This window comes from Tachypleus tridentatus, chromosome 2, assembly GCF_004210375.1.
Source record: "Tachypleus tridentatus isolate NWPU-2018 chromosome 2, ASM421037v1, whole genome shotgun sequence".
In the NCBI taxonomy this organism is placed as follows: Eukaryota; Metazoa; Arthropoda; class Merostomata; order Xiphosura; family Limulidae; genus Tachypleus; species Tachypleus tridentatus.
This window is the reverse complement of record NC_134826.1, coordinates 37,590,277-37,612,659: the sequence shown is the minus strand read 5'-3', so window position 1 is coordinate 37,612,659 and position 22,383 is coordinate 37,590,277. Positions and strand designations below refer to the sequence as shown.

Here is a 22,383-nt window from a genome sequence, read left to right as displayed (position 1 = left end):
GATAATTATACTATAGCACGTAGTCTACAAAGATAATTATACTATAGCACGTAGTCTACAAAGGTAATTATACTATAGCACGTAGTCTACAAAGGTAATTATACTATAGCACGTAGTCTACAAAGGTAATTATACTATAGCACGTAGTCTACAAAGATAATTATACTATAACGCGTAGTCTACAAAGATAATTATACTATAGCATGTAGTCTACAAAGATAATTATACTAGAGCATATGGTCTACACAGATACTATCATCATCCCCATTTTAACTTATTTATTTTCAATTGTTGCTAGTTGTTATAAATAATGTTTTTAAACCAATAAAGTACAAAATACCATTATATAACGTTTGTGAGGTAAATATAATAAAAATGAAACAACTCTCCAAAATCAAAACTAGCGCAATTATAACCCAAACTTAAGGTACTCATTTGCAACATACTATTGATTAAATTATTATTATTTGCTGAACAATAATGGAGATAGATATAAATCATTTAGCAAGAAACTGTGATTTAGTTTATTATTAAAACAGTAATGATGACAGTATATGTGTATACTGCATGGTATAATATAAACATCTTTGTAGGTCGCACGATATTGTAAAAACCTAACAAGAGTAATCGAGAGCCTGGTTGTGCCTGTTGTTAACTAACTGCCTTCCCTCTAGTCTATCGTTTTAAAGTAAAGGACAGCTATATACATATTGTCCCTTGTGTCGTTTAACGTGAACTGAAACACGTCATTTCTCATTGCAAACTTTAAATAGCCTAAACATGTTTTGTTATATAAGGGTGTGTGTATTTTCTTATAACAAAGTCACATCGAATTATCTGCTGTAATCACCGCAAGAAATCAAACCCCTGATTTTAGAGTTGTAAATTCATAGGCTTACCGCTGTCCCACTGATGGATATTATAAAAGAGGGTAGAATAAGTTAGAGAGTACAAATGATACATAACAAGTATTTACTCCATTTTTAAACGCTACAAAAGATGGTTGAGTATTTTAAATTAAAGCAATGATGAATCAACAAACCAACTATTCACATGATAACCACATTTTTTGCAAAGTCGTGTTTGAACCATAATTATTAAAACTACTGTATGACGTTTTTAGGGGCTGTGTTGGAAGTACAATTCCATCAAAAACTGACCAATTTTCGAAAAGGTATATAACGCTCTTTTCGAAGCTAAATATTCATACATTCAGATCAAAAGGATGTTTTCAGATCAGCGATGTAGAAATTCCAAGGCAAGGATATCCATTGTATTTAATGGAATTCGAAAACAAAGGAATTTAGATTAATCTGGGGCGCCACACCTATCCAAGAAGACTTGCCACAAGTGATACTTCAACCATGGTAAAGAAAGCGTGGCGTTTTCTAACAGGAGAACACAAAGTACAGTGGCAAAAACCGTTTATTTACATCAGTACTCAACATACTAAAAAAGATCACTATCTGAAAAATAAAAAAAACAGGTCGCGTCTACACAACCCTCGCATACCTCAAGAAGTTGAAACGGTTATTCACACTCTTCCATAGTCTTCAAATTGCCAGACGATGCGTCAGTAGATTTTTGTACGATCAGTGTTGAAATTCGCGCAACAAAAAACGTCTACGTACCCCAGATGAATTACATACAACCAGTAAGAAGGAGGGGTATGCTTTGGACATGACGGTTTCTAGACGGAGCTTTATACATTGTGTTTTAAAACTGCATAGCGACGAAACTACGTTTGTTTCTCATTTCTCATGTATAATTACTATATTTTATAAGCATTATTTTTTTCGTTATATTGATTTGTACAGACAGACAATTTTTTTTTTTTAGAATTATATTATAACTCTCCTTATTTCAAGCCTATCACATTCAGTGTAGCCGGGCATGACTTAATTGTTAGACTGCTCAGTAAGTATATCATTAGATTTCTAAAATGATAATTTTTATGATATTCAGAATCTTAGAAACATTAATGTTTAAAAATTATGCGTTTTAATTTCAAAATCAGACCAAACACCATTTATCTTACACATTACCATCAAACTCTTATTTGTTTGGTATTAAATACAAAGCTACACAATAGGCTATCTGTGTTGTGCCCGCCATGGGTGTTGAATCCCGGTTTTTAGTAGTATGTGTCCAAAGCATTACCGCTGTGCCACTGAGGGCACTAAAAAGCTACTTAAACAACCGTAAAATTGACAGATTGGGAAAAATCTCGTATATTCTCACCGCTCTGGAGATAAATTCATTATGAAATCTTTAAATCAGAAACATATACGACGTTGAAACCAGCAATATTCCACAGTTATCATTCACTTACTACAGCCAGGTGTGTAGGGGTAGTCAAACCCGAAATATTCCTCAGTTATCATTCTCTCACTACAGCCACGTGTGTAGAGATAGTTGTTTCTGAAGCTATAAAATAAAGTACGTTATGAGGATTACAAGTAAAAGATATTTTCTAAAGCTGGCTTTCTACATGACCCTTTGTTGTCATACTACTGTACTGAAAGTTTTAAGAAATTTAAGACGGCTAGATCATTGTGTATTAAAGAAATAAAAATAGAAAATTGGAATCTTTCTTTCTTTTTCCGATAATTGAATGCAACATCAAAACTCCTTGGTGACAAATGTGCAGTTAAAAGAACCATTCGCTTGTAATAAAAATGTCTTAAATAACACCCATATTATCCAATGCGTATCTCTCAGCCAACCAAATTGTCTTGGGACGTGAAGAAAGCGTTAGGGTAATTGATAAGTCTGTGATCATTTATATAGTGTATCTATTTTGTTTGTTAGTTATTATATATAAATTTTCAAATATTTATTTGTTAGTTAATCTTTTTAATGATTAAATAGAAATTCATGATATGAATAGAAATTTATTGAGCGTCTTTAAACGTTTGAATAAAAAATGTATTATTAATATCATATTAGTTTTACAAACGAGCAACTTCTATGTATAATCTACTTCAGTGTCGTTTACATATGTTAGGAAGAAAAACATAAATTTCTACACTGCAATTTAAAGTGTATTAAATAAGTGATTGTTAATGATCCTTCAATTTTATTATAGTTTGATTAACAGATCTCTTTACAAATTTATAAACCAAAAGATACAACCTACCATTTAATATTTTTAAAAGTTTACAGCTACTTTATTAAGTTATCTACGTAACTACACAGAATACACAAGAAAGATTATCCCTGTAATAGCTATTAAACTGTTACACCAATTTGATGATTTTAAAATTTTCGTATTTCCGAGACATTTAATGACAATACCAGGTAGTGAAGAAAACGACAAGTGAGCTTGTTTTCTGTTGCATATATTCTACCAAACTAAACCATAAAGGCAAAGATATAAAACACTTCCATGTGGCCTACTTTGCCTGTACATAACTCTCTTGATTGTTTTAAGTAACATATCTTTCAGGTATTTTCAGATCTAGAAAAAATGGCTTGAAGATTAATTTTTATTCTTCAATATCTCTAATCTAATCACCCACATCTTTTCTTGATTTCTAGAAGTTTTATCTCAAAGAAATGAATAATATAACTGATACGCACTCCCTCTTGAAGTTCTGGTCTATATTGTAACAATACTTACTACTTGTGCTATTTCAACCACATATCTTAAAGTTTCGCTCTTCTCTGGACATGGATAGTGTTCTGATAATACTGTTGGTTTGTTTTAAAACAAAGGCGCATTAGGCTATTTGTTGTGTCCATCCAGGGGAATCAAGCATGGGATTTTAATGTTGTAAATGCGCCGGCTTATTGCCACCCCAATGGGAGAAAATACTATAGGACTATAGGAGCCAGTAAGCTGGTTTCGAATGCGTGTAAAATCACAAAGTATTTCATGCACATTAAGCTGTGGGTGCATTGTACAAACATAGATGGTAAGTGATAGGTACTTCTGAATAACTGCCTGCAGTAGTTCAAAATAAAAACGACAGGAGACGGCTTTGCCGCAAACATAAATACAAACATGCTCTTTTATGTACATGAAAATGAATAATTTGTCAAAACTTTCCATTGTATTAGAAAAGCACAACATGTTTACAGCAATGAGAGTAGAACTGTACTTTCTAGTATACAAATGACATTTTATAGATTTATAATATCAGGTATGTATATTTATTTAACTTAAAGCTAATCTTTCCTTAATTTTCCTGTTGTCTTTCGACGCGTCACTCTAGTGGAAATAAAACAGATTTATAAACTAAATAATCTTCAAACAAAAGATACAATACTACTATCAAAATGTGGCATGCCTGCTATTTGTAAGGCGTGAATATGGTTACACATAATATTTACAAGACTTGAAGACTGGGCCTAAAAAAGAACACGTACACTGTTGGTGAACAACTTGGATGAATGTGTACTTAGAAGTTGGTTTTGTTAAGAACTTTTTCCCCGGGTTGACGGTGAGAGCTGTTGACTGTCTGCCTTCCATCTAGTCTATCATTGCTAAATTAGGGACGGTTAGCACGGATAGCATTCGAGTAGTTTTGTGGGAAATTATGAACAAATCAAGCCTATTATGATTCGGGTCAATTTGTCCAGACATTGGTTCCTATTATTATTATTTATCTTTATTATAGATAATGTTTACATTAGTGTGTAATATTTAGCATAAAATAATGAAAGCTATGGAAAGAAAAACTATAAATTCAAAGCCGTTACACTTTGTTTGAAATTGCATCGATGTTAATATAACTTTAAACATAACAGAGATATCTGAAAGTAAATCGGGTCCTCCGCTGGGACTGCGGTAAGTATACGGATTTACAACGTTAAAATCAGGGATTTGATTCCCCTCGGTGTACACAGCAGGTGGCTCAATGTGTATTTCCTATAAGAAAATACTGAAACATGAATCGGAAGAGTAAAAAAATATATAAAATATTTAAAGCAGTTCTTCCTTTGATACATCTTAAGTTTATTTGATAGGATATATATATATATATAACGGTCTGGAATGCATTTTTAATAGTATAGTTAGTCATTTGGAATAAGGAATAATATCAAAGTTGACTTAATATTTTGTTTAAGCCTGCACATTACACTCACCATCTGTTTGCCTTTCAGCTGTAGTTATATAATAATCAATAATTCGCGAAAGTTTCTTAACAGTGTGAAACGTCCTTACTGTTTAACAAAGAACTTTACAACTTTCTGTATACATATAAACCGTGAGATGCATACGTGTTCAGCTTTCCTGCTGGCTACATAAACCTCATGGTACTACCTTAGTCGTGTCTCAATTCTTAAGTGAAACCCCTATGGATGACACAAGAGATTATTAGTCTGACTGAGTATTGTGTGTTCCTATTAATCGGTACCACGCACGCATCCCTCAATACCTAACCTGATTCTGGTTTCTTTTTACAGAACCCAAGTTTTGTGAAAAAAGGAAAAATTCCGTTTTTTTACTCAATATATATATATTTTTTCTTTCTTCACAGACTTGTTGCTCTCAAACACTTATCATTACTATCAGAAAATTGTTAAAATAATACTTCTAGCATTTATTTTCATTGATTAGTACCATAAAAAACACGAATAGATGTGCATAAATAACATTGACATACAAACTGAAAAGTTATAATCATTTTCGGAAAAAATAGCGCTATAATTTTAAAATAAGATCTGACTGTGTCTTAAAATGCATCATCTTGCTCTTCTAAAAAAATATTTATAATCTCATCATCAACGATCAAACTTTTTGTCTTAAAAAATAAATATTATTAACTTCTTGTTCTTATTGAAACCAACAAATATCCCCTGTGGCCTGGCGTTGAGTTTGACGGCTTATAACGATAGAAGTCTTGTTCCGATATTTGCAGTGGGAAAAACACAGTTATTAACTCAACCGATTTTAACAGAGCTTTAGAAATATGACACGTGAGCTTATATTCTTGTCTTACCTATATAAATATTTGAGTGTATCATTGAAATAATTATCTTTTAAACTTAAAAATTAAGGAAATAGTCACTCGTGTAAATACACTTCACCGTTTCTATGACGCAAATGAAAAATAACCCTGAAATATTCGTGGAGATCGGTAAGGATCATAGAATGCAAATAGCTATACCACAAACAAAATAATCCCTAGAATTAACTCTATTTTCACGAGATCGCTTCGTTCGACAACATAAGGGGTTGAAAATCAGCAAACAAAATCCTTAAACCACTTGAAGTGCCACCATCCATATTGAATGAGATGACAATTCAGAACATTGCCATTGTCAGACCAACCTGGATATGAATCGGATAAACCAGGTATGGTCCATCATTGACGGTTCTTTGTGAAAGCAATCCAAACCTAGGAGCATAAGAGAATCTAATCTCTTCACCAGAGGTAATATTACAGGTCTGATTTCATATATTGTGAGTATCGGATCCACTAAATTATAATGGTAATTTTGAACCTGTCGTTTAATGTTTGTTTATTTAACACAGGGGTCACCAAACTACGGCTTTCGAGGTCATTTTGTCTGGCTCGCCATCAGCTAGCCGCTTGGAAATAAAAAGTGACATTTCATCATATGTCCGACTGTCATAACAAAATAAATCACACCGATGGCCGCTGAATTTACAAGACGAGTCGATAGGACGGGGGTTACTGCTTCAGCAAGCTCATTTCTCTTAGTAGTCGGGTTATGTGCTTTTCTTAACTCGTTCTTAGGTAAGTGTCGTGGCAAACGTACGTTTCAATATATTTTGTTTGTGCGTTCTTGGACCAGTATAATACTTTTCTCACAGCTTTCTGTATTTTTCATTTTCAGATCCTGTTGTTTTTTCACCTATCGTTATGGCTGCTTTTAAAAGAAGAAAAGTGGACTCTGAGTGTCGTGCTTTCAATGAAGAATGGGGAGAAAAGTACTTCTTTGTGGAAACAAAAAACCAGAAAGCTACTTGTGTGATATGCACCGAAAGTGTTGCCGTTTTGAAAGAGTACAGTCTTCGGCGTCACTATGAAACAAAACATCTATCAACATATTTGAAATTTTCAGGAAAGTTCCGTTCTAAGAAATTTGAATCCATGAAACGTGTTTTTGAATCTCAAAAGAATCTCTTCACGAGAAAGTTTGTTGAAAATGAATCTGTCACTCGTACAAGTTACAAAATAGTGCATTGGATGGCAGAGCGAGGAAAACCTTTTACTGAAGGTAACTTCATCAAAAAGTGTATGATGGAAGCAGCAAATAAGCTGTGTCCTGGAAAACCCAATTTCTTTGAAAGTATCAGCCTTTCAGCAACTTCAGTTGTACGGAGAGCAGAAGAACTTGGAGAGAACATTGTATTACAGATACGCCATAAAGCTAGAAACTTTCTATGGTATTTTCTGGCACTGGATGAGTCTACTGATCTTTCGAGTACGTTACAACTTTTCGTGTTATTCGTTGAGTTAATTTGGACTTTCAGATCACGGAAGAGTTGGCATCAGTTTGTAGCACGCACGGAAGAACAAGTGGAGAAGACATTTTCATGGAAGTGCATAAATCCTTGCAAGGCTATAACCTTCAGGGGAATCAGCTTAGAGGTGTAACAGTTGATGGAGGAAAAAGATAGCTGGAGTAAACAAGGGTCTGGTGGGGCTGATCAGGAAACAGTTGGAAGATCTTCAACTCCAAAGTGCTCTGTTCATACACTGCATCTGTGAAAAGACTTAGATATTTTTTTGCGTACTGAAACCAGTCATTTCTGCAGTGAACTTCATTCGGGGTCATGCGCTTAATCATCACCATAATCTTGAAGAAATTGATTCGGATTTCTGTGACTTGTCTTATCACACGGCGGTGAGGTGGCTCAGCTGCGGTAAAGTCTTGTCTCGTTTTTGTAAGCTGAGAAGAGAAATAGATATATTTCTTATCGAGAAATAGAGAGCCGATTCAATTCTGACAGATCCAACCTGTTTGTCAAAGTTGTAATTTTTGGTTGACAGCACATCCCACATGAATGAATTGAACTTGAAACTTCAGGGGAAGAATAACCTCGTCTGTGATATTTATTTGAATCATTAAAGGATTTCGGAGAAAGCTGTCATTGTTTGAAGCACATTTGGAAGGAGGAATCCTCTCTCATTTTCAGTGTTTCAATGAAAGCAAAACACAGAGAGGAGCAACTTATTGAATTTTATAGCTGCATACCTGAAGATAATTTTCCAAAGCTGAAGCAGTTCGCATCTGGTATGGCATCAGTGTTCGGAACAACTTATTGAATTTTATAGCTGCATACCTGAAGATAATTTTCCAAAGCTGAAGCAGTTCGCATCTGGTATGGCATCAGTGTTCGGAACAACTTATGTCTGTGAACAAGCATTTTCAAAAATAAATTATGTGAAGTCGGTACATCGATCAAGGTTGATTGATGAACATTTAAAAGCAATTCAACCGAACGTTGAAGATATTTTGAAAGCCAAACGCCAATTTCATAAATCTCACTAACTTTTTGTGGCTTAGTGAAATTCAGATATGTACTCACTATGTGCGATGTGATAATTGTTTTTGCTAATGTCATCTTCTTTGATAACCTTTTGGTAAATAAAAATGTTGGTTGTATTTCTGTTTGTTTTTTATTATATGTGTGTATTGCATGCTACTCCCACGTGGCTAATGTGGCATCCTAAACTTAGTGCTAAGTCTTTTACAGAGAGCTTTCGTTCTAGCTTATGAGTATTGAACATAATGATCATGCGGCCCGCGCTTCTCATTCCCCAAGTAATCTGGTCCCCTGCGAAAAAAGTTTGGTGACCCCTGACTTAATAAAATGACATTTTTTGCTGGAAATACGCGTCGATAAACAATAGAAGGGGTAAAGACCACAAAATACAAGAGTCTACAGCTGTATACTGCTGGTTAAGCTAAATCAACTAACGAAAATAAGTTACGTGTTGTATTGTGCATTAACAAATTAAATCAGTATTTGTGGTACAAATATTGACATGCTAGTTTAGTATAAATTTTCTATTTTTTCATGATTTATGTAAATTCCTTTAATTTGTTAATAACGGTTAACATCTGTAATAAGTACTTAATCCCATTTTTGGAAAATCCTATAATGTTGCTTGTAAGTTAATCAAACTTAATGAAGAATAATTTACTTACCAAGTCGTGTGGTTGAAGAAGAGACTAGCGTCTAGTGAAATATATTAACAAAGAACCTCTAATATTTGTATTCTGCAAAGACAGAAATAGGTGTTGTATGTAAATATATATTCTCATACGCCAGTTTTTATTATATCAGTATGATGTTATATCTAGCTGTAGTTACGGTAACTGGAGCGTACTGAGTAGCATATAATACAGGAATTACATAATTAAAAGTCTAATACCTTTCTTAAAAGATTTAGTGTAATAATGTCTAAACTGGAGAACAAACGTATTAGAAATACGATTACATTCAAATTGAATTTAAGTAAATAAGTATTTAATCGCAAATCCCCGAAACGTTGTATGCTTAAACAAGTTGCACAGTATAATTAAATTTCCCAACTCAACTGTTTTGTATAACCCAACAGAAAAGTGGTTGACTATCAGGTGAAGACAGTAGTTTTGTCTTATAGTTGATTGATATAAAATATTTGAGAGTTAGTAAGCTAGGATCACAATAATAAACATATATTGTAACAAGATTACTAAGTCTGCAACACCATACCTCCTACAATTTCATGCTATATGCTTACATACTCTATCAAGGCGACCGTCTCACTTCTGTATATTGTGCTGACAATTCTGATTCTAATCACCAGCTTCAAACTTCCTCCTTGTATTTGAATAGTTTATTATAGATGTACTATATTATGTGATATAATTTAAATATTTTCTCTTTATTATGTTCGCTGATTTGTATAACTCTAAACATTTTTTAATATCATGTATTAAGCTTTCCACTCTTGGACACTTGTGTTTCACTGCTATCATAGAGGCCGAAAATGGTAAAGTGTTGATGTGGTTATACATAATTTAGAATGTAAAAATTTGATTATTAAAACACGTTTTTTCCTTACATTTGGTGTCATGAAACGTAAGCCTGATAATAATCTTCTAGAGAGTTTAGTTCAATAATTTTCGAGAGGATGGTTACAATATTTTCGGTTGTACATATGCATAAGCTACTTCTATATAACTACTTTCGTCCTGTTTTGAGCAGCACACTGGTAGGCATATTTAACGAAATTCCCCCTCCTTCTTTAATGCTTTTGGTTTTTCATGATAAACTACTCTGTGAAACTTAGAAATTAAACGTTACTGAGATTAAAATATGAACGTAGGTTTATTTTAAAATTCATACTCAAAGTTTTGTCAATCAAACTGAACAAACGTAGCTGACATGGAGAGTGTTGACATTAGGACATTTAGCTTTTTGTCTCCCTGATAGCATTGTTAAATAAAATAGTAGATAAACAATCTACAACAATCCCTCTCATATTACCTTCTATATAATTCGTTTGTTTACCTATAACTGTTGACAATAAGTTGTCAATAAACTTATATAATGAAGCTTTCAAGTGAAATGTAGTGTTTCTAGTTCCCCCAGATATACATTCTTTAAGCAAAACATTTTCGCAAATTTACGTTTTCCATGCTTTTCTAAGAGCAATGAGACATTGAAAAATGTATTGTATCACGAAAAGAAATCAAAACCAAGGTTTTAGTCTTGTAAGTTCATAAACTTACCGCTATTCCATCGGCGATAACTTTCCAAACATAATTTCATTTAAAGAAAAAAATCTTATCCAAGTCTTTTTAGTGATGTGTGATAATTTTAAGCATGTATTATAAATACCTGACAACAAAGATAACTAAGCTGACAACTGAAGTAGAAGTTATACAAACTTTCAAGTTTTAAATCAGGTAAATCATTTGTATATTTCTAACTCAAAAACAGTAAATTAATAGAATATTTTGGGATGCACAGTTACGACAGAAAGTGTTCGTACCCTTGCTTCATGAGTAGATTTTTTCTTATAACTTAAAAATTATCACGATTAGGGTAATGAAGGTATAGTATATTACAAATATTATACTAACACACATCTACATAAATTTTTATGTAAACTGAAGGACAAATAAACTGATTATAAACAAATAACCAAACATAGGAGGGGCAGAAAGTATTCGTGCGTCTACTTTAATGGTCAGTTGTGTGGCCTTTCAGGTGAAGTACTTGGTGCAATCTCTCCTCATAGCCCTCTATGATCGTTTGACAGTACTCTACTAGTATTTTCTTCCATTCTTCCTTACAAAAGGCTTCCAACTCTTGCAAGTTTTACGGATGACGCTGATGAACCCTGGTTTTCAACTCATGCCAAATGTTTTCAATTGGGTTGAGATCGGGTGACTGCGATGGCCACTCCAGAACGCTTATATGGTTCCTCTGCAACCAGGATTGCACATATTTTGATGTGTGCTTGGAGTTGTTGTTGTGCTGGAAGATCCAACGACGCCCAAGCCGCAAATTTCGAGCATCATTCTTGATATCGGTGCCTAAGATATCAACGTACTCTTCTTTTTTCATGATTCCGTTGACGCGGTGAAGGCTGCCTACACCAGAAGAGCTGAAGGAACCCCATAGCATGATCGAGCCACCTCCGTGTTTAACTGTAGGGACGGTGTTCTTTGGAAAATTTCGTTCCTCCTTCTTACGGAAAATATAGCGAACATCATTGTGGCCGATTTTAGTCTCGTCTGACCAAAGAATACTCTTCCAATAGATAAAGGGTTTATCTACATGCTTTCTTGCATACTCCGATCGTGCTTCTAAATGAACAGGTTTTAAATATGGAGTTCTACGAGAACGGCATGCTTTGAACCCAGAAGAGCGTTACATGTTCGTAACTGTAGAGGTGCTTACTTCAATCCCAGTTTCCCTTACCAGTTTCTGTATGTCATTACGTGTTAAACGAGGGTTCCTACCAACTTCTCTGAGAACCTTTCTCTTGGTTCTCTCTGGAATTTTGGTGGGGCGTCCGGAATGAGGGAGGTTAGCAGTTGATTCTGTAAGCTTAAACTTGGCAATTATACCTTGAACAGTAGATTTCGGCACATTAAGTTGTGTAGCAAAACCGGAAAGAGACACACGAGACTTGTATTTTACAATAATTCGGTTTTTTTAAATCACTGGACAGTTGTTTCCTGTTCGCCACGATGACCAAGCAGATAATGACAGAGACGGCGCTAAATTGCCAGAAGTACATTTTTTGCTGGCTAAATTCCAATAATTATGAACCCAGTGTCTAGTTCTGGAATGATATAATGTAGTTTATTCGCCAAACTAGACAAAATTTTTACGGGAATATCAGTTTTTTTCACACGTTCTGAACTGTACGAACACTTTCTGCTTCTTCTATTTTTGGTTATTTGTTTATAAACAGTTTATTTGTCGTTCAGTTTACATAAAAATTTATGTAGATGAGTGTTAGTATGATATTTGTAATATACTTCTATTAGCCTAATCGTGATAGTTTTTAAGTTATGAGCAAAAAACACACGGGACACAGGGGTACGAATACTTTCTGTCGTAACTCTAGGTAGCTATGCACATATTCCACTCATGGTATGGAAATCCAAGCTCATCATTTCATATCTGCGTTGTTGTTTTTTCAGGATGAGAAGAAACAAGTGCTCACTACCAACGTATGGCTTGACCAGGTGAGTTTTACATTTCTTTCGTTATCCTTTGTTTTCTATATAATATTATTTTTATTTAATATAAAATTTGAAAAAAATATTAATCTTGTGAGATGTAGTATATGCTTGTTTTGTCTTGTAGCTAATAACCACTATACAAAAATAATTTTTCCCAAGAACTATCAATACAATAAACACTAAAACTGTTTATAGTATAACTATGAGTTTGTGCAAAAATCGCACGCCAAGTATTACTTAAAACCACATTAATAAACAACGTTTCTCATAATACATGAAACACTCCTTAGAATTTAGCACACTCGTACAAAGAACCCCATCTCATGTCTCCCCTAGATCAAGCCATAATAAGCATGGCCCTGATGAAGAACCACCTGGCTTGTCTCTCTTAAAAAGGTATTATAAGCAGCATGGTTCTCCCTGCAAATCAGTTTTCTCTATGTCTAAACTATTATCATGTGTTATTATGATCGGATTATCCCCCCATCACAGTCTGTTTCAATGATCTTACTATTCTTATCATCAGCAGCATGATTCTGACTATAAACAACATATCCATATTTTTAAAGCTGCATTGATGAAGAGTAGGACTATGGTGTGAAACCTGATTTCATATCTCCAAAAAACAGTATTATATTTATTATTACCCCGTCCAGTGACTACTTATTTCATGCTCGCTAATGATATTATTACAAAAAAACATGACTCTAAGAATAATTTATTACAAATAAGTTAAAGCTATTATAAATTGAAAAACAATCTTGACAAAGAAACTCCAGTCATGTATGTATCTGTCAAGAAATTATTACTACAGACAACACGAAATACTTGTTTTGTAACGTTTAGAGTTACCATTATAAAGACAACCTGACAAAGAATCACTTGTCCTATACCTTTAAATTAGTTATTAAGTGCAATACGAATGGCAAACAAACACCATTCTGTACCTTTTAAAACTTTTACTATCACACCATGACCATGATCAGTTCCCATCGGTCTCCCACATTTTCACATTGTTGTTATTAGTAGAACGACGCTGAATTACATTTCTGAAAGTAATATTATTAGTTTAACCATTCTAACAAAGAACCACTTGTTTTACAAATTTGAATATATATATATATTATTGTAAACAGCACAATACTTATAGAGAACCAGCCACCCAAAACATTTTAAAATTATTATTATTAGCGAGAGTGTCATAACTAAGAAACGATTGACTTATATCTTTTAAAACCATTACATAAAGCAACTGAGCCTAACAGAGAGTCACCACCTCTATATTTCTTACTAGCAGATGTATCCGGCGTTCCTCGAAGGAAAGCATTGAGAAATGAAACGAAAAGCAAATGGGTACAAAGACATATGTATTTCAACAGTAATTTTTCTTAATTAAACAAACACATAGTAAAAAAAAAAACTGCATCAAAAAGCCTCTTTGCAAACAATGTTCCTGGTCTTATCTTTTGGTGCAAAGTAATCTAAATGTTTTTCACTGTCTACAAGAGAAAAGAATGAATTGTCATGTTAGTCCAACCACTTTTAAATACTGTCCTTGAGTCCTGTTAGTGGATATAGCAAAGCTGAGTTGGATGGGAAATTGAAGCCTCTTTAATTCAAAGGTTGTGTCAGTTGAGAATATAGGTATTAGAGACAGAAAAACATCTTGCTTGTTAAACTTCCTGTAATTATTATAGCTCTGAGAACGTGATAAAGTAGTTCCTTCAAAATTAACCTTGACCTTTGCATAGATTATTACAGTATGAGAATCCTCAGCATTCGTTACCAAGTAACGAGCCAACATAAGGCCATAATTAGGTAAAAAGTATTCCATCTCTTGTGAATATTACTAGAAAAGCTGAGACAGCATTAGATAAAGTACTCCATCACCTGTGGGACATTATTGGTAAACATGAAACAACATTAAATAAAGTACTCCATCACTTGTGAATACTACTAAAAAAGCATGAAAGGTACCCAAATTTTGAGAACTACGTTGAGCGGAGGAATACCTGGTAGTTGCAGGTAATTCAAGAATTCAACCAGATAGTGAACAAATTGATCAAGGTATAACATTGAGTCAATGGATTTGTAGGACTTTCCCTCTCCATGTAATTTCTGCAACAACCTGGAATTTATCCTGTTAACAGCATCATTTTGGGAAGACAAAAATATACTTCTCCCGCAGCCAGATAATGACTTGGAACTGTTCATGCATACTTGAGAACAGCCATTGCTCCATTTCCTCTCCTGAAGTAGAAAGAATGTATTTAGACATGGTGATAAGTCCATCTGTGTCTTCAGCAAGAATATTTCCATTTCAAATGTCAAGAAGAGCTGCAGTAAAGTTTCCCTCTTGCTCCTCTTGAAGATGAACTCACATGTTTGCAACTAACTTCATTTTATAAACACGTCTTGTAAACGAATGATGACTTGATGCAGACATTCAACTCATCAAATTTGATTACTCGAAGTAAAATATGTCAGAAAGTCACCAGTCATGAGAAACGTTACACCACTCATTACTCTGGCATTATCACGAATGTCTTGCAATGATAAGTTGAGAACCTCGTAATGTGCCTTTTGGGGCATGATGCATTCACTTTGCACTGTTAATTCACAATCAACAAGGACTTGAGCAAGAATTCTATTTGAAATGTTGCAAACGAGGGACATGTATCAGGGTATATCCAGTGGAAGAGCTTGAATATGGAATGGGCATGTGTTCCTCCAGTAAGCAGAAGAGCTGCAATCCCTGATGATAAAACAGCTAGAGAAATTTTTCGTTTCATGAACCTTAGTCAAGAGCAGATTGAAAACAAGATGTCTTTTTACTGTCACCAGGTGTGTCAAGGAAAACATCCCTTCATTTTTAGACTTAATATCCTCCAAGAGTTTCGTGTAGGCTTCTCTTGGTCATCCATCAACTTTGGCACATTTTTCTCAACAAAGTGAACAAGTTCAAAACTCCATAGCAAATTTAACATAGAATATATTGGGCAAGGATATGCTGGTTGTGTCTCGAGGGTGTTGTTAGTAATATAGGATTGAGATCCTTCCCACCAAGGGATAGACGTTTCTTTAAATAAGCATGATATATTTGTTAAAGATGATGTCAGAAAAGCTCAACTCGATGCTGAAGTTTCTCTCTGAGTTCTATAAAGGATGTTCACACTCATGCTTTTTTGTATTTCTACCAGAGTCCTATAGGTTCGATGATCAACATCTTGATGAGGTCATGACAGAAGTTACTATCAGTCAATTTTCTTCTCAAATGAGATTACTATTCTGCATCACTCTTGGAATGACTTTATCCCTTTTATAACATGGAGAAGCATCTGCAGAAAGTAGCATTACTGGTGGTCGGTATGAACTGCGTAGACTCACGTCATTTCAAGTTGTTTTGAGTAGTTCAAATCTCGTAAGAGAGAACTTCATAAAGTAGATTGGCAGCAAATGGATCACTTTTATACAACTCAGAAGATGTCATAAGGGTTTTAGTTGGGGTAACGCTCATTGATGGGGAAACCAAGAATACTCCAAATAGCCTTATTACTTCTGGTGTATCTTTCCATGACAAAAAGCTGAACTTCATCCACACTTTTCACTTCTCTTTGCAAGTAACAAACAGCCATGTCGGATCTCTTATGGCATATATGCGTACATGTTTTACGGATTTCACAAAATTGCAGAATTCCACATTGGCAACCAGTTCTCTACTAACCTCTTCTGTGCAAGATCTTTGAGGCTGATGTTATTGAAAACTGTAGTTTTGAAATAATAATCGAGTTTTCTTTCATGATATAGAGGATAGCCATCGCGTCCTGTCTGAATTTCTAGCAAAACGTTTGTGTGCTATACTTGCTATACTTTCAGTCTTGTATACAGGGTGAATTTGGACTGAGCTCCCCATGAGATATGGACAATATACACGCCGACTGCATCAAATAGACTAAGGTCTTTCTCAGGGTCAGTTAGCTCAGCGCTGATAAATGTATCAGTTTCATTTGCATTAATCTTTTCCCTCAACCATACCAAGATGTAAACACTCTTTAGTGTAAATGTTGCATTACCCTTTATGACATCAGCTTATCAGTATTGAGCTTAAACACTCTGGTGGTATTGTCATGTTGGGTTTTTTGTTGCTATTGCAGTTTTGATAAAATTTAACTTGGATTTCCTTATATTTTGGATAAAGTGAAGGTGATGAAGAGATCAGCCCTGCCATATTGCCTGACATGCAAAAGATTCGAGATGTTATGATCTATGTTTACGTTTGCATCTCCATTGTTATTGACAGCATCCTTGAAATTTACATAGTGCTGTACATTCAGGCTTTTATTATTACGTTGAATGTAATGAATCCACTTACTCTCAATTTTAACATACTCATCCACAGCACACTGGAGAGAAAATTTGGTGTAACTTAAGATGTGCTTTCATCCTTCTCTGTCCATGATCATGAAAGAATAAAGGCCTTTACAGAAGATAGTTTTGTTAAAATGAACTTGGCCTGTCGCTTTGATAATGTTAGAAATCTGGAAATGGTACATATCTTGACCTTGCCATAGGATCATAAAATATTGTAGGGCATCGTAGACTCGTCTCAGGAATTTCGTTTGATGTGTTGTCTTGGTATCGAAGAACAATGTCTCTCGTACTATGCTCTTCTTCTTCACTCACCATAAGAACAGCAACTCCCTCACAGGTTGAAGGTGGGACCTTATCTGCACTGATTACAACTTGGTAATCATTGAAAATGACTTGTTGAACTCAATGTTTTAAACTTCTGATTAATGAATTGTATTGGTAGAATATTCCTTTGCGGGAGAGGACAATATCTAGTTGGACACCAGGAACATTGCTGTATCGTTTGTTGCCTTGCTGACCTTCATTTCCCATGAAGTAAATCTGAACAAACCTGGGTTATTTGCCAATAATTGGCTGAATTGATCTGATTTGATAATAAAAATAGACTCGAACGTTAAAAGTGGGTATAAATCCCGGTTCCACTATCTCCTGTGATGCACCAAGCAGCCATGTGAATGCAAGAATAGTACTTCTTGATGTTGGCCATGAAGTGCTTTAACTCAGAGGGTTGACTAGATATCAAGGACTTTGATAGCTTAGGATAGGTCTCCACAAGGCTAAGCTTTACTTTTTCATCATTATAGTAAATTCCTTTGGATTCTCCATTACACTTTTTAGCAATACATTCTTGGCAACTAACTGACATGGACCCAATATACACCCTGACTGAAACATAGCTGCTTTAAATTTTTGCAGCACAACATGTTGGTTTTGCCTTTGGCGTTCCCTTCTTTGTTGTGGTGTTTCATTGGCTCTGGTTGCTGCAGTGCACCTTCAATTTCTGAGTTGTTGAAATTGTTGATGTTCAGGTGATTCCTCAGCTTTCGCTGCTGCAATGGCTGTTCTGTCTGTGACTTGTCAAGATGCACATTATTCAAGTATTTCTTCAGCCCTTACTGCTACAGTGGCTGTTCCGTCTGTAACTTGTCAAGATGCGCACTATTCAGGTATTTCTTCAGCCCTTGCTCCTACAGTGGCTGTTTTGTCTGTGGGTTGTCGAGATGTATGCTTCTCAGCTGTATTCCTAATCCTTACAGATGTTCTAGTGTTTGGTTTGTTCACCGCAGTGTCGTTCTCTTTATGGATGTTTTTTGGCATTTTGGGATTGATCTGTATGGAAAACAATTGGAAATAGTCTGGAGTGTAAGAAGAATGTAAATACATATTGCTTTGAAGTGAAAAGATAGTTTCATCAATAAAAGGATCAAGGACGAAGTTCTGTGCATGCGCAGATTCGTGCATTGTGGTTATTTTATGATATGATTATAACCGACCTGAATCTTAAGCCATCTGCCTGTAACTTATCAAGTAGACTAACGAAAGCATTAAAAAGCTAGTTATACGCATGTATTTTAAAGTATTCGTTATAAATACTATGACTTTCACCGAGAACAATATTTCTTCTTTCCATGTTAAAACCATTGTTCTGAACATCATGCTCTTAATATGACTCACCTTTCCCTTTTTACTTCTAAGCCATTTTAATAACCAAGGCAATTCTGTATAAGAAATGTTTTTTCTATATCCCTTAAAACCACTATTATTAGATGAATAACTCCATCCATCGTGTTAAAACATTTATAAGCACCTTATTCCTTCTATAAAAGAACTCCTCCAATATCTCCTGAAATTATTTATTTTTAAATGTCATCTTATATTTTAAAAATCCACAGCCAAGAAAATTATTTGTTTTAATGCGTGTGCTCTCCATAAAACGTGATTGTGTCACAAACTTTCATTGTCACTCCCTCACTCTGTCACTCTATCTTGAGACTGTAGGTCAATGGGAAAAAATCATTATTTCATAACTAGTTTTTCTATTATAGATTTTTTACGCTATAATGCTCGTACTGATTTCTACCCTCTTTTTCATTAAGTAAAATATCATGAATATTTAAATTTTATCGTCAGAGTAAACTTTACGTGTGTTTTTTTCGTTACTGTGTCAGTTACGCTAAAGTATTCAAACTTTATTGCTTAGATACATTAGTTTTCTTAAATCTTATTTGGCAGTAAACAATTAAGATATCAAAAAATTTAGATCATATAAACGTACATTTGAAAACTACCCCTTTCAAGCGTAGGGTTACGAGCAATTTAAGCGTCAGTACTGTTGATTAGTGATAAGCGAACATAAACATGATTAAGGGGCAATCAGACTGTACTGATTGTTTAACTCATGCCAATAGGCCATGACACTATAATGAAACCAAATCAGTAAGTTATTTCTAGATTAATCTGAAGATAAGACAAAATTAATTTTATTGAAATGAAATTATGACTCAGGAGCACACGATTTCTGAATAATGAACGATTTTTATTTTCTTCATTTTTTATTTGTTTTCGAATTTTGCGCACATTACCCGAGGGTTACTACTCTAGCCCTCCATAATTTATCAGTGAAAGACGAGAGGGAAGGCAACTAGTCATCACCACCCACCACTAACTACTGAGCTACTCTTTTACCAATGAATAGTGGGATTAAGGGTAACATTTTAATGTCCCTAAAGGGCGGGCATGTTTGTGTGACTGGGTTTGAATCCGCGACCATCAGATTAGAAGTCGAGCGTTTTGAAGCCGCACATTGAAGGCAAAGTAACAAGTATAGTAATTTTTGGCAAACGCCAAAACTTTAAAGCTGCAATCTCAAAACTCGGGGTATAGGTACATCTTTTAGCTAAAGGACAATATCTAGTTGGACAACAGAAACATGTGCAGCATGAGCTATATGGCCAAAGCCTCAGAGGCCGTTTTGAGGACATAAATTGAAATAAAAGTGACCAATGTTTGGAAAAAATGACGACCAGTTGATCTCAAAATGAAATGTCCGGATCATTTTTTTTTTTGGTAATGTGTGACCAGTAGGGCTATTACTTATGTATCTTCTATGTGTGAGTACTTCTAATCATTGTATTCATGATAAATTATGCGTTAAAACAATTTAAAAACTTCGTGGAGCTGACACTGAGACAAAAATATTATATACAAAGAAGCTTTTCAGTAAATCAATAAATTAGCATGTAAGTAAAGAACTAAATCAGCTAAAGGCATTTTCATCCAAGCAATTTTAAAACATGTAGTTGCATAAAATTTTATCAACGTCAATTGAAAGTGAATCGATAAGCCAAATGCGCTCATGAAGTAGATATTCCTTAATTGGGTTGGGCAAACAAATGGTGTATTTAACGTTCTGTTTGCAGATTTTATAAAACTAATTGCTTAAGTTATCAAAAGATAAATGAATCATTCTAATTACTTTACGTGGTGGTTTTAAGAAAAGATGTGTAATTTGATTTACAAATTCAAATAGCGTGTGTGTTTTTTTTTTATAGCAAAGCCACGTTGGGCTATCTGCTGAGCCAACCGAGGGGAATCTAACCCCTGATTTTAGTGATGTAAATCCGTAGACTTACCGTTGTACTAGCAGGAGGCAATTCAAATACCCTTGCTAATATATTCATAATGATCTCGTTCTTGCTAACATGATAAACAATTCATATCAATAAAGGTAGTTCAATTTGAAAGTTATTTCGTATTGGATTTAGGTAAAATATTTTTACCCCATAACATCTTTAAAATCTTCATTTTAACGTAACCTATTTACCGTTGTTATTTATCACAGCCCGGCATGGCCAGGTGGTTAAGGCACTCGACTCGTAATCCGAGGGTCGCGAGCTCAACTCCCCGTCACACCAAACATGCTCGCCTTTTCAGCCGTAAGGGCATTATAATGTGATAGTCAATCCCATTATTCATTGGTAAAAGAGTGACCTCAGAGTTTGCTTTGGGTGGTGATGACTAGCTACTTTGTCTCTAGTCTTACACTGCTAAATTTGGGACGGCTAGCGCAAAGAGCCCTCGTGTAGCTTTGCGAGAAATTCAAAATCCAAGTCTTTCTTTATCTATATTTCAGTGTTTCTTTCTTTTAATATAAACGGTAAATATGAAGAAAGCCAATATTTAAACTTATTATATCTTAAAAAACTACTTATTCTAAGAGAACACACTTTTGAAATAGACACTAAGAATAATAAATTTTATTCTGGATTTTCCAAAGTGTTCGATGAAGCGTTTGTTAGAAAACTAATACTTTTAGAGCATAAGTTAAAAAAAAACAACAAAGTTGTTTATTCTAGTAACGAAAGTTATTAGTTGCAGACAGTATGGAAGAGACTTTATGAACAAAAATATGTGCAACGTGTCATATAGTTGTAAGGTTAGTGTAGGATGTCCTCTAGATCAGCTTCATAACTGTCCATACTGTATTTATGCTCTAGATTACAATCTGTATTTTAAAAAGAAATACTTAATGAAAGCTGTGGAAACCAGCTGACAGCACTTTGCAGATTTACCGTGAGTCAAGTTCTACATTACGTTAAACCATTTTTTAAAATTCAGTCAAGAGTATGTTTACGCGTTTCTCGTTGCATTTCAATCAGTAGTTTCTATTAAACTTCTTCAGACTTTGTTGAGTTTTCACACAAAAACTTAATGACCAAGAAAATTGGAGCTTCATCGAAGGAATTCAAATTCTTAGTTTACATTTCAATTATCAGTAATTCTTGACAATATCTGTTCAAAAATCTGTACGATGTTAACATTTTTGAGAAAGTAATAACGTCAGCGTTTCAATATGTAACACGTACTTGACTAGGGTAAATCTACCTCAGCTTAGAATAGTCTAAATGTCTAAAGAAAATCTCAACCAAAGCTTCAGTTGTTATTTTTTATCGCGAAGCTACACAATAGACTATCTTGGTTCCAGCTACTTTGGGGAATCAAGCCCTGGATTTTATCTTTTAACTCCATAAACTAACAGCTGATTCCCCCTCCCCATCCGAGAGACAGCTGTAACAGAACTGTGCTTATGAGGTATATTTATATCTTGCTGATTAAGTTATTTCCTCATTTCATCTGTAATGGTTAGTTTCTTTGACTGTGGATCCAAAAATTCATGGCTTGCATCCAGTTGTCACCAGTACACACTCCTCATAAGTGCGCTATAAGAGTAACAGTAAAATCCCACTACTTGTTCAAACGAGAGCAGCCCAAACGTTTACAGAGAAATATCTATTGCGTAGCCATGCTTGAAAATTATAAAACAAACAATAAATTATG

The 22,383-nt window shown here is 34.5% G+C and overlaps 1 protein-coding gene across 1 annotated transcript in view; it reads left to right on the top strand.

Annotated features, from left to right (window-relative positions):
• Positions 1-22,383, top strand: part of LOC143245475 (neuronal acetylcholine receptor subunit alpha-10-like) — a 53,986-nt gene that overhangs the window by 19,782 nt on the left and 11,821 nt on the right. Inside the window, exon 3 of the mRNA XM_076491837.1 lies at positions 12,634-12,678. Within this exon, the coding sequence (XP_076347952.1) occupies positions 12,634-12,678 (45 nt within the window). The remainder of the gene's footprint in view (positions 1-12,633; positions 12,679-22,383) is intronic.